Source organism: Myotis nattereri (genome assembly GCF_964212035.1).
Source record: "Myotis nattereri genome assembly, chromosome: 5".
In the NCBI taxonomy this organism is placed as follows: Eukaryota; Metazoa; Chordata; class Mammalia; order Chiroptera; family Vespertilionidae; genus Myotis; species Myotis nattereri.
Genome location: NC_138080.1, coordinates 19,303,556 through 19,316,169, shown reverse-complemented (window position 1 = coordinate 19,316,169; position 12,614 = coordinate 19,303,556). Strand labels below are relative to the sequence as shown.

The following is a 12,614-nucleotide window of genomic DNA, read 5'->3' as shown; positions in this document are numbered from 1 at the left end:
GAGGGGCAGGAGCCTTTCAGATCTGTGACATGACAGCATTCTTGGAGATAGTTTTCCCCACCCCTGGGGCCCACCCAGGGGCAGCCCTCATAATGAGGATCAATAATGTCCCGCTCACAGGCTTGCGGGGGCATCGCATGAGCCCTGCTCAGTGCCTGGCACACAGCGGGCGCTCAAATAAATTGGTCGTCCCTTCCCCCTCCCACCGGGTCTCGGATGGGGCGACGCCTGTGGCTTTAAATTATGCAGATAACCTGCAGGTGGTGGAAGGGGTGGGGGGAGATGAAAGGAGCCTGACTCGTCCAATCAGGGCGCGGGCTGGCGGAGCTGGATGCCCACATGGCCCAATGGCTGGCTGCGTGGAGAGCCCGCCCTGCCTCCGGAGCCGGCGCGGCCTCGGGGTACTCTCGTGGCCACGCCCCGGAGGCGGAGCCACCCGGCGGCCCCGCTGCAGCGGCGGAGGGAGGGGCGGGGCGGGCTCGGGTGTCAGAGACCGAGCCGCAGGTGGCGGCGGGCGCGAGGCTCGGCCCGAGCTCGGAGGTGAGTGGATTCCCACCCATGCCCCTGGCCCGCGCGGCCCCGCGAGCGCACGCACCGTGCCCCGCAGTCCCGGTGGCCACGGGGGCGCAAAGGTGCGGCGGGACTTGGAGGGATGGCGAGCAGGGATTCGGGGGGAGGCTGCAGGGTGGGCGCCCTGCCTCCCCCAGGTGATAATCAGGGCCCCACGGAGGGAGACATGGACCCCTGTCCTAATGCCCCGTCTCCTGGCTGAGAACCGGGGCGCACAGGGGAACAGCTACGATGCGAGACCCCTCCTCAAATCCCTTTATTCTAAGCCTGCATCTGGGTCTAGGTTCTGGGGCTGCAAAGATGGGGGCGCCGCCCCCCCTCCAGCCTGGGACCCAGGATAGATGAAGTGGAGACCACCCCCAATTTCCCTCTTCCCAGCTGGGACCTGCAGACCCTCTGAGGGCCGAGATAAGGAACCTCCTTCCCTTTTTCTCTGCTGGGAATCCCGATCCAGTCCTAGTGGAGGAACTGGGGGTCCTCTGGGCCCCTCCTGTAGATTGTCCTATAGCGGCCCCTGCCACAAGGATGGGGTGGGGGGCCTTCCATTGGCATCCTCTTCATAGACCCTCTTCGAGGTGGAATTCTGGGGAGTGGGTTGGTGTGGGGTGTCTTGCCTGGCCGGTCAGGCCCGGCCTGGAAGGGCCTGGAGTAGATAGACTTGGGAGTGGTCCCTGCCTCGGTGGGGGTTGGGCAGTGAGCATCTGTTCCTGGGTATTAAAATAAATCGAGGTAAATTGGGATCCTGCTGGAGGCTGACTGTGAGGGGGTGTGGAGGAGGGTGGGTGGCCCCTCCATCTGCCTCGGATCTTAGGAGTCATCTGCCGAGTCGCAGTGGGGACCAGGAGGCGGCTCTGGATGGACCTGTCTCTGGTGACCTTGGGCAAGTGGCAGCCCTTTCCTGAGCCCCAGTTTTCTACTTTGAAAATGGGGCGGGGGACTTCAGAGCCTGTATTCTATAAGTTCTGACGCCCCCCGCCCCCATCTTTTGCCAGATCTTGATCCCACCCTTTTGCTTAAGATGTTGGTGGTTTGGGAGTGAGAGAGCAATGGGTTTGAAGACACATGTACCCCCACCCCTGACATGCCTTGCTGGCCTCTCAGCCTCAGTTTACTGCACTGCAAAATGGGCTGATGGTCACACTGTGGCATTGCTGGAAGGGCTCCTCTGCCATGCAGTACATTATATCACCAGGCTGCAATCACTGGGACAGGAGCTCCACCACCCAGGTTTCACCAGCAGGACCGCCCAGGGCACACCCTGACCCACATACCATCACCCACACCAGGGGCAAGACAGTGCCTGGGCAGGATCCTGGGCAGGAGGAGGTGCCGGGCCTGCCTGTCCCCTTTCCCTTGAAGCTCTGTGCCTGTATGGACATAGGGGTGAGCACTGGGCTGGGAGTCTGATGCCCCCAGGTTCAAATCTGGTTCTTCTGTACATGGCTTTGGCCCTCTGCACCTCGGTGTGTTTTTCTGTGAAATGGGCTGAATCCCTCTTGGAAGATCAAAGGAGACTGTGGGAGGATGGGAGTGCTGTAAATATAGACATGGTCATTATAATACTAATTGCGCTATTACCGATCATAAATGGGGTCACAGCTGACCAGGAGAAGAGAAGGGAGTCTGTAAGGGTGTTGCCTGCTGTGTCTCCAGCCTGGAGTCAGGTGGAGTTTGCCCAAAAAGGTGATGAAGGGGGGCCATCAGTGGGGAGGACTGAAAAATTCCTGTGTGAGCTCAGATGCCCACTCAGTGGCCCAATCGCTGTGTAACATGGGCCTGTGCCTCAGTTTCCCCATTTGGGGTGATGGCCCAGGTGAGATACTGTCTCTGATGCGATTGTGGGAATGAAGCCGGAGTGTGTAAGTGGCCGCAGCTCTGATGGCCGTGGCAGGGAGGAAGCCCGTGACAGCTGGCCATCGACACAGCATGGCCGCGAGGTGGACACCAAAAAGGAGAGAAAAACCCTGAACTGGCCCAACTGTGAGCAAACGCACTGAGGGGAGCAAAATGACAGATCCTGTTTCACAAAACTCAGGAAACCCAGAGAGGTCAGGGGCATCCCAAGGTCACCCAGCCGGAGGCCAGCAGCCAAAGTCTGACCTTCTTTGCTAACTGGGCTCCGACCTGGGCCCGGCCTCACACCAGGCCAGGCACAGAGCCCCAGGCTTGGGGGAGCTGGTGCTGGGAGGCAGGATTCATCTCCAGGAGGTGCCAGGGCTCATGTCAGACATCTCCAGGGAGGACTCTGTTCCTTGCTTCTAGCAGCCAGAAGCTGGGGGGGCATCCCGGTCAGCTGACGACCTGCTGTTTGACCTTGGGCAAGTCCCTGCCTATCTCTGGTCTTTGCACGGGCATTACCGAGGCCAAGAGACCTGGGTTCCAGCAGATGCTGTGACCACCGTGTCTCCCTCGGGTGTATTACTTTCAGGGGTCCCTGAAGATGTTTTAACTTCTTTTAAAATCAGGAGGGGAAAAAATAAGCTGTGGGATCAAAGAAAACCTTTAAATATATGATATCAATATATTTGTCTTTATGCCAATGTCGCTGTAAAAGACAGTACAAATTATTTTCTTTCTTTAAAAATTATTTTTTTTTTAAATTTCAGAGAGGAAAGGAAAGGGAGAAAGAGATAGAAACATCAATGACGAGTGATAATCACGGATGGGCCGCCCCCTGCGTGACCCCTAGGGGTTGGGCCCACAACCTGGGCATGTGCCCTGACCGGGAATCGAACCATGATCGCCTGGTTCATAGGTGGATGCTCAACCACTGAGCCACGCTGGCTGGGCTACATTATTTTCTGAATGGAGCCTGGGGCCCAGGGAGGCAAGATTGCCCCAAGCCTGTGAAAGTCCTAATGAGACCCTGGGTTGAGTCTCTCTCAGCACTGCCATTCGTTAGCTGTGCCAGTTTGGACACGGGGGCTGCCCTCTCTGAGCCTCGGTTTCTCCATCTCTGAGCAGGCGTCACTGGCCCACCTCGGCTTGGTGAGCTGTGGAATGCTTAGCCCAGGATCGGTACTCACTTTGTGGGTTCTGTTATTTCACAATCGTCATGATTACGATCTGTTGGTTAATAGCCCTCGGCTGAGGGCTGTAGATCCAGGGGCCTCCGTTTACCGATCTGTGGCCTGCTCCGGTCCAGAGAGGTCCCAGGGGTGCTGCTCTGGGAGGGGAAGGTGAGGTGGCAGTTGGGCGGCGGGCGGGGCGGGTGCGCTTCCTGTCCCCCACACCCACGGCCTCGGCTTGGCGGAAGTGGCAGGGGCTGCGTGTGTCTGGGGCCTGCCCTGTCTGACTGGAGCCAAGCCCCCTGGCTGCGCTGTTGGGTGAGTCTGAGCCCCGCCGGAGGCCCCGCGGCCCCTCTTTGCCCCCCTCAGGGACAGATAGGGTACCCCTCTGCCCCCTGGGTTTCAGAAACAGCAGGTGTCACTTCCTGGGCCTGGCCGAGCCTGCGGGCTGCCTGCTGTTACCGTTCTGAGTGCTGTGGTGGGGGGCCGGGCAGTAGCGTGGACGTGGAGGCCCAGAGCCACCCGTGGGGGTTCTGAACAGGAGCCCTTGGCAGACAGGCCACGGACAAAATCACCGTGACCTGGGGACAGCGAGCGACTGCTCTGTGCCTCGATTTCCTCCTATGTGGCGCTGGGATCGCTCCCCCCGTGGGGTTGCGAAGGTTAAATGAACTGGGACTTGTGAAGAGTTGAGCACAGCGCCACACACACACTGGCACTCACTGCAGGGGGAGGAATCTAATCGGAGTTGGCAAAACAGTATCGCGACTTTTGGTTTCTGTGGAACTTGGGCCTGGTGGCTCCCGGGATCCTCGAAAACAGCACTCACGGACGTCTGTACCTGTGCCGTTCTACGTGGCAGCTGCCAGCCTGTGTGGCTGCTGAGCCCTGGGAGCAAGGCTGGCACAGATGAGGGGATTCATGTAAAAGTTACTTAGTTTAAAATTAAGTGGCTAGCCCTGGCCGGTGTGCTCAGTGGTTAGAGCGTTGGCCTGCACACCACAGGGCCTCGGGTTTGACCCTGATCTGGAGCATATACCTGGGTTGTAGGTTCTATCCCAGCCCGTTGGGGCATGTGCTAGAGGCAACCAATTCCTCGGGTAAGGATTAACAACAGCAACAACAAAAGTAAAATGAGGTGGCTACAGCCCTGGCTGGTATGGCTCAGTTGGTTAGAGCATTGTCCTGTACACCAAAGGGTCGTAGGTTCGATTCCTGGCCAGGGCACATACCCAAGTGGGTCAGAGCACGTAATGCACGGGTGGCAACTGATCAATGTTTCTCTCTCACATCGGTGTTTCTCTCTCTCTCCCTCTCCGTCCCTCTCTCTCTAGAATCAATGAAAAACACATCCTCTGGTAAGGATTAAAAATAAAAAATAAAAAAGCTGCTACATGAGGCTAGTGGTTCCTATGTCGGTCAGCCTAGCTCTAAGGGATTTAGAGATGCTCAGAGTCTAGATCATGGCCAGAAACTAAGAAATGAGATAGACATTTAAGGCTTTTCCTTTTAGGGATGTCAGCCTAGCGTGACAGGCTGGGTTTCTCAGGGGCTGCACTGGGCACTGAAGATTCTCAAAAGTCCCAGCGTCACAAGGGTGGAGGTTGGGAATGTTTGTTGAATCAGTTGTGTGTGTGTGTGTGTGTGTGTGTGTGCCTGGACTCCTATTCATGCTTTAAAACCCCAGCACCTGCCCAGCTGATGTATGTGACTCAGGGGTTAAGCATTGACCTATAAAACAGGAGGTCATAGTTGGATTCTGGTCAAGGGCATATGACCCGGTGGCGGGCTTGGTCCCCAGGAAGGGACACACAGGAGGCAGCCGATCAATGATTCTCTGTCATCATTGATGTTTCTATCTCTCTCTCCCTCTCCCTTCCTCTCTGAAATCAATAAAAATATATATGTTTTAAAAAACCCAACACCCGCCCTAGCTGGTTTGGCTCAGTGGATAGAGCGTTGGACTGTGGACCAAAGGGTCCCAGGTTCGATTCCGGTCAAGGGCACATGCCTGGATTGCGGGCTCTATCCCCAGTTGGGAGTGTGCAGGAGGCCGCTGATCAATGATTCTCTGTCATCATTGATGTTTCTATCTCTCTCTCCCTCTCCCTTCCTCTCAGATTAATAAAAACATATTAAAAAAAACAAACACACCCAACAGCCATGCCTCCCTTCTTCGGTCCAGGCTTCCCCGTTCTTGTTCCTCCATTTGGCCAGCGTGGCCCTGCAGGACCAGGTGTCTGTAACCAGTTCTGCTCCCCTAGACTGGGGGGCTCCTCGGGGAGCAGGCCCAGGGCTGCATCATCTCACAGATCCTGGAATTGTCCTGGCCATGTGGGCACATGGTGGGTGCTGGGTGAAGTCAAGGGGCTGGGGCTAGATGATAACGGATCAAGCTAAACTCACTTTCAAGGTTAGGTAAGCTGAGGTCGAGCAAGGGGCAGCCTTGTCCAAGGTCCTTGCTCCGTCCTTTCCCGGTAAGGCCCAGGGAGCGCTCCAGTCCTGCGGTCACCGGCCCGGTCTCTGTTGCCACTGTGCGTGCTGGGCTCCCAGCTGCTGCTGAGCTGCCTTCGGAGTCATGAATTATGAATGGGGCAGCAGGCTCCAGTGACAAGCCCGGCCTGGAGAACATGCCAAGGACACCAACTGTCCCTCCGTCCGTCGCCAGGTGGCCTGACCCACCCCCTCTTCAGGGAGGCCTGGGGTCCCCCCAGCAAGACCCCATCTCGGCCTTCTCTCTTGTTTTGCAGATGGGGAAACTGAGGCATAGAGCCGGACAGTGACTCAGATACCAGGTGAACACTGGCTTCCGGGGGTAGGGTTAGGACTCCTGGAGGCGCCAATAGCACCTGGGTGAGGGGTGAGCACTCCATTCCAGGAGCATGCGTGACATGGGGGCTGTTGTAGAGGGACTCAGGAGACCCCAAGGGACCCCAACACCCATGCTGCTCACCACAGCCCCAGTGTCCATTTCTCACCAAACCCTTTTCCCACAGGAGCTGCCCAGTGGGGAGCTGAGTGCTCAGGACTGGACTCGGCGGACTCAGAGTGCGAATCTATCCATTCCTCACTGTGTGACTTGGGCAAGTGGCTTCCCCTCAGGGATGGGGCCTATTCTCCCATCGATAAAATGGCCAAAGCCCAGCCAGTGTGGCTCAGGGGTTGAGCATCGACCCAGGAACCAAGAGGTCACTGGTTCAATTCCCGGTCAGGGTACATGTCCAGGCTGTAGACTCAATCCCCGGTAGGGGTGCATGCAGGAGGCAGCCGATCAATGATGTTCCTCTGATCAGTATTTCTCTTTCTCTCTCCTCCCTTCTGCTTTTTCTAAAAATCTATTTTAAAGCATATTTAAGCCCTAACTGGTTTGGCTCAGTGGATAGAGCGTCAGCCTGTAGACTGAAAGGTCCCAGGTGTGATTCTGGTCAAGGGCATGTACCTTGGTTGCGAGCACATCCCCAGTAGGGAGTGTGCAGGAGGCAGCTGATCGATGTTTCTCTTTCATTGATGTTTATAACTCTCTATCCATCTCCTTTCCTCTCTGTAAAAAAAAATCAATAAAATATATATATTTTTAAAAACATATTTAAAAATAAAATGGCCAAGAACTTTTCTCCCCAGTCTAGGGCTCATCCAATAACCTTCTCAACAGTGAACTCCTATTTGTGCTTAAGAACCCCAGTTCCCTTGCCCCTTCCTCTAGTCTAGGTTCCCCTAGCCCCTAGCCCTCTATCTAACCCCACAGAACTTGGGGCATCTGTATCCAGCTTTGTCCTCCTAGACTGGGGCTACTTGGCCTAGGACTGAGTCATCTCAGGAGCCCTGGCATGCTCCCAGCTGTTGGTTCTTCCACTGTCTTCTCTCTCTCCTCCACAGAGAGGACAGTTGGAATATCTGTGACTTTGCAGCTCAAACTTGCCTCTCTCTTCAGACAGGCCCTAGACAGGAGTCTGCAGGGGTCTCCACAGAAGGCATCAGGATGTCGTATTTTGGGGAGCATTTTTGGGTAAGTATGACCCACTCTTATTTTGGTGGGTTCTCCTAAAAGGGCTTTTATGGAGGTGAGGGGACCTGGCAACTTGTGGGCAGAATCTTGGGCAAGTGGAGAGTCTGTAAGGAACAGGAGTTAAAGGGAAGAGGCGGGCTGGGCTTGAATCTACACCCTCAGACCAAATGGGCCTTGTGACCTTGGGCAAGTCACAGCTTGAAAAACAGAGAGACTGAGGCTCAGAGTAGGACTCTTACCTGAGGTTGCCCAGTGAGAACGTGCAGGACCAGGGCTCAAACCCAGGGCCAGACAGAACTTCCAGGATCCAGCATTATTCCAGCCAGAGGATTTCCGTCTTTCCCATCCTGGAGAGTTGGGGGTAGGGGTGGGGGCAGTTCATGGCCACCCCACACATTTGCCCTCCAAGCTGGGGACTACTTACTGTAACCCAGGGGGCCAAGTGAGATGGACTTGTTTTCATTTATTCGTTCATTCACACTCTCCATCCCGGCCACCATCATCGCATACCCAGCCAATTCCGGGGAATGCTTCCCCCCAAGAGACTCCACCCCAACTCTGACCCCAGGGAGTCCCGAGTCTGGAGGACACAGAGCCAGCCTGACACTTCCAGCCCTCTAGTACCTTGGAGGCACCCAGAGGAGGAGCCAGGAGACAGAGCCATGTTTGCTGTGGGCTTTGAAGGCTGAGATTTCCCAGGCATTCCAGGCACGGGAACAGCCTGGACAACAGCCCAGAGGTGTGACACTGGCTGGCTAGTAGAGGGCACCGGACTCCTCCTGCAGGGCCAGGCCCGTGGGGAGCAACAGAGGATGTGTGACCAGGAGAGTCTTGGAAGGACCAGGGCAGAAAGCCCCTTCCCCAGTTGCTGGCCCTGAGCTGGCAGAGAGGAAGTCTGTTGCTAGGCAACTGGTTGCCCCTAGCAACTGGCCCTGCTCCCTTCCTTTCTCCCTCCCCAGTTGGGGCTCTTCTTACTGGCCTTGCTTTCTTAAAGGGGCCACACCCCCTTGCCACCTGTGGGGACCTGACCTGTCCCCCTCCCCGAAGGTCAGTCTCCAGATTTGCCTCTGAATAGCTGTGTGACCCCCATAGGGCTGCCTCTCTCTGAGACCCTGTTGGCATCTCTGTGCCCGGGTACTGACCGGTTGAGGATCAGTCCTGTTGCCGACGCTTTGGAACCCTGACAACGGCACCTACACTTATTTAACATTTCTTTTTAATTGCATGAGGCAGGCAGGCTCCCTGGAAAAGATCAGATCAGCAAAGAGAAAATAGAAGCCACCCCCGACCCCTCCCCCCAACCAAAAGACAGTCTCACGCACAGTGACTGAGCGCTCGAGGGTGTGATTTAAGTGGGCTCGGCTGGGAGCTCTTGGAAAGGTGACTTGGCCTCTTGGGGCCTCAGTTTCCCAATCTTTATTCCCGACGGGGGATGAAATGCCCCCTTCCTGGGACCCAGGAAAGGCTTCTGGGATGTCCGTTTCGTTAAATCTGTTGTTTGTAGTGGTGGCTCCTTGCGGGATGACACTGGGGCTCTGGCTGGCTGGCTGGAAGGAGGCGCCAGTCCGGGGAGATCAAGCCAGACAGGGATGCTGTAGCCCCCCTGGGCCAGAGCAGGGCTGGCGGCCTAGAGGGCACCAGGGAGCCATGGAGGGAGTGTGAGCCGGAAAGGGACATCATTAATCTGTGTTAGAAATACTCTCTGAGACAGCCCCTCCTCGGACGGACCCTCGGCTGCCAGCCCAGCCTGAGGGAGGCAGACACTGCTGGGGGCTTTGCCAGGTCTGGGAAATGGGCCAGCAGTTGGCTCCGAGTCAGCCCCAGATGCTGGCCTGGTCAGCGGTGCCTGGTGCAGCCTCACCCGGGGATCCCCTGGCCGGTGCTGGTGGGGCCGTTTGGGCTGTTTGCCGCGCACCCCTACCGGGCAGGGAGCCCTGTGTCCAGCTCTGTACTAACCCCATGTCACCAAAACTCTTGGCAGGTAGGTGCTGTCATTGTCCCCATTTGTCAGATGTGGAAACTGAGGCCCAGAGAGGCGAAGTCACTGGCCCAGAGTGAATCGGTGCCGAAAAGGAGCATTTGACTCATGAACCTTGAAAGTACAGCTGTAGATGTGGAAAGACAGGAAGCAGATTCCTGGGGAGCTGGAGGGATCAACCCTGAACCTCAGGGAAGTGAGAGTTTGAGGAGGGTCTGAGAAGGTTCTGGAAGGAGGGAGGTCTGGCAGTGATCCTTGAGAGGTGGAAGTATCGGATGGGTGGAAAAATGTAGGCTGGTAGCCAGGTGGTGGACTGTGCAATGGCGGGAAGGCGTAGCAGGCCATCGCCTTGTCTGCTGTTTGCGGGCGAGGCAGAGAGGAAGCTGAGAGATGCGTGTGGAAAGGCAATCCCAGGCCAAGCGCTTTGGACCGCGGCAGCTGGTGGCTAACAGGGCGCCATCAATGGGTCCGAGCAGGGACTGAGAATTGGGCTTGAGCCTGTCCTGGGCCTGCCCCAGTCCTGGCTTCAGTTTCTCCATTTGTGCAGCCAGAGGGATCATCTGATAGTGACTTCTGGCCTTCAAGCTTCCGGGTAACTAGGAAGGTGAACCCCACAAATTGGAGGAGGAAGGGCCTGTGAAATGCTGCCAAAGGGGTTGTGTTGGTGATTGGTATGGGCAGCGAAATAACGTCAGATCCCTTCACGAGACTCTTCTCTCTGTCGGAATTATAAGCCCCGTTTGGTGCTAAAATGTCTCCAGTTCCCTTGGGCCCCAGCTGATCTCCCGTTTTTAGGAGCAGCTCCGTGTTCAGACATGATGCACTGACATGCGCAGGGTCTGGCGCCATGAAAACACAGCTGTTGCCTTCTTTTCTCCCCTGTTCCCTTCATTATGGCATGGGGTCCTGGTTGTCCACTTAGAGTAGTGGTAAAAGTTTCCCTTCTCAATAAAAAGTGTGTCTGGAAAAGAAACATGAGCAAAATTAAAGCAAACATTAACTAATGCCTCGCATTAGCAAAACCTAGGGTTGCCTTGGGGCGCTGGGGGGCCCTGGTCGTCTTGGTGTTTATTCGTCCTCATTGAGAGGTTGAGGACTCCTGCCCCCGTCTTAGGAGGGTCACTACAGAGGGACAGTGATTGCCGGACCACACAGCACAGCCCTGGCCGTCCCCCCCGTGGTGACCCCAGAACTGAGATGTAAGGGGTTTTGTTCAGCGCACCGGCAGGCAGCACGGTGGGAGCTCCGTTCCCACCAGCACGGGTAACAGAAGAATAGCTCTAGGTTTTGCTAATTTGAGGCATTAGTCAATGTTTGCTTTAATTTTGCTCATTTGTTCATGTATTTAACAAACTCCAGTGCCCGTCCTGTGTCCCATCCTTAGCTGGACACTGCTAGGTGCTGAGAGGGTCAGACCCAGACCTCAGACAAGGAGTTTCCATGATAAAGAGAAAGAAAATGAACTACAGTGACTTACAGGACAGTGGCCGTGTTGGCTCACAAAACTGAAATGCTGGGGGGCAATGAGGCTTTCAGAGCTGGTTTGATCCAGCAACTGGACTCAATACGCTTGTTACTGGGACTCTCCAATTCAGCTTTTTTCCAAAGGTCGTGGTTTCCTCTCGGCTTCCACTGTTTCCCGTGCCCACAGAATTCCTCACTTACCGAAAAATGCAGACAGAAAAGCAGGGAGAAGAGACGGGTGGAGGCAGAGAGACGGAGAGAGAGATGGAGAAACACCCACAGAAAGATTCAAATAGAGAGAGCCAACCAGTGAATGAGAACGTATCTTCTTCAACTGTGGGACAAAAAGCCCAAGCTTCTCTCTGATTAGGCCAATTTAAGGCCCATGCACCAATGAGCGCGCATATGTGTGCGTGTGCGTGTGCGTGTGTGTGTGTGTGTGTGGTGTGTAAATGAACCCATCCCTGGAGCCAAGGGGATGGACTTCTGCCGGTTGGCTCCTCCGTTTAGGCCCCTGTTGCTGGACAACACTGATATTTTTTCTGCATCCTTTCTCAGTCTCCACTCATCTTTGCAGGGCGAGAAGAACCACGGCTTTGAGGTTCTGTACCACAACATGAAGCAGGGACCCGTCTCCACCAAGGAGCTGGCAGAATTCATCCGGGAGAGGTGAGGTTCCCACGCCCACCTACACACGGCCCGTGCCCCACAGTCCCCCCAGCCTGGCCTACCGCGTGCCCCCGCCCATCGTGGCTCACAGCCACCCCAGGCCCCGCCCCCTCAGGTACAGATCCCTGTGGGCTCCAGGGACCACACTTGCTTGAAGACCCTCAAAACTAGTCTTCTCAACACTCTCAGCCCCATGATCTCCTGTAAACAACCTTCCCCAGGTGTCTCACGCCTCCTGGAAAGACATATGACCTACCTAAAGGGGAATTTGAAAATGCAATCTTGTGCCCTAAGCATGCTAAAAGAACACACATATGATAAAATAGTCTGCATTTCCGCATGTAAGTGTTCTGCTGTTAATATCCCAGAAAACATAATAAATCAGATCGCAAAGCAGCTCCCTGGTCACCCAGCAGTGAGGGCCTATTACATGCGGGCAGAGTTCAAAGGATTATAACCAAGCATTTCTCTTCATAGCTGTCAAGTGGGACTTGCCATACAGGACAGAGGCCACTCTCTATTTTGTGGGTCTTCCACCCTGTGGTACTCCACGGATGCCTCTCTCCTAAGATGCTCCCATGGGCAGTTGGTTTTAACTGGGCTCATTGCTGCCCCAAACAAAAGTAAGGTTCTATTAATCCAGATGAAAATGTGAGTGGAGCCCTGACCGGTTTGGCTCAGTGGATAGAGCGTCGGCCGGCAGACTGAAGGGTCCCAGGTTCGAGTCTGGTCAAGGGCATGTACCTTGGTTGTGGGCACATCCCCAGTGGGGGGGGGGTGGGTGCAGGAGGCAGCTGATCGATGTTTCTCTCTCATTGATGTTTCTAACTCTCTATCCCTCTCCCTTCCTCTCTGTAAAAAATCAATAAAATATATTTAAAAAAATATATATTATATATATATATAGGCTGACGCTCTA

General features: G+C 55.4%; 1 protein-coding gene across 1 annotated transcript in view; it reads left to right on the top strand.

Moving 5' to 3' along the window:
- The first annotated feature begins 470 nt into the window (after nt 1–470).
- FCHO1 (FCH and mu domain containing endocytic adaptor 1) overlaps nt 471–12,614 on the top strand; it is a 30,368-nt gene continuing 18,224 nt past the window's right edge. Inside the window, exons 1-5 of the mRNA XM_081092426.1 lie at nt 471–540; nt 6,329–6,373; nt 6,575–6,661; nt 7,514–7,584; nt 11,604–11,695. Of these exons, the coding sequence (XP_080948552.1) occupies nt 7,558–7,584; nt 11,604–11,695 (119 nt within the window). The 5' untranslated portion in view covers nt 471–540; nt 6,329–6,373; nt 6,575–6,661; nt 7,514–7,557. The remainder of the gene's footprint in view (nt 541–6,328; nt 6,374–6,574; nt 6,662–7,513; nt 7,585–11,603; nt 11,696–12,614) is intronic.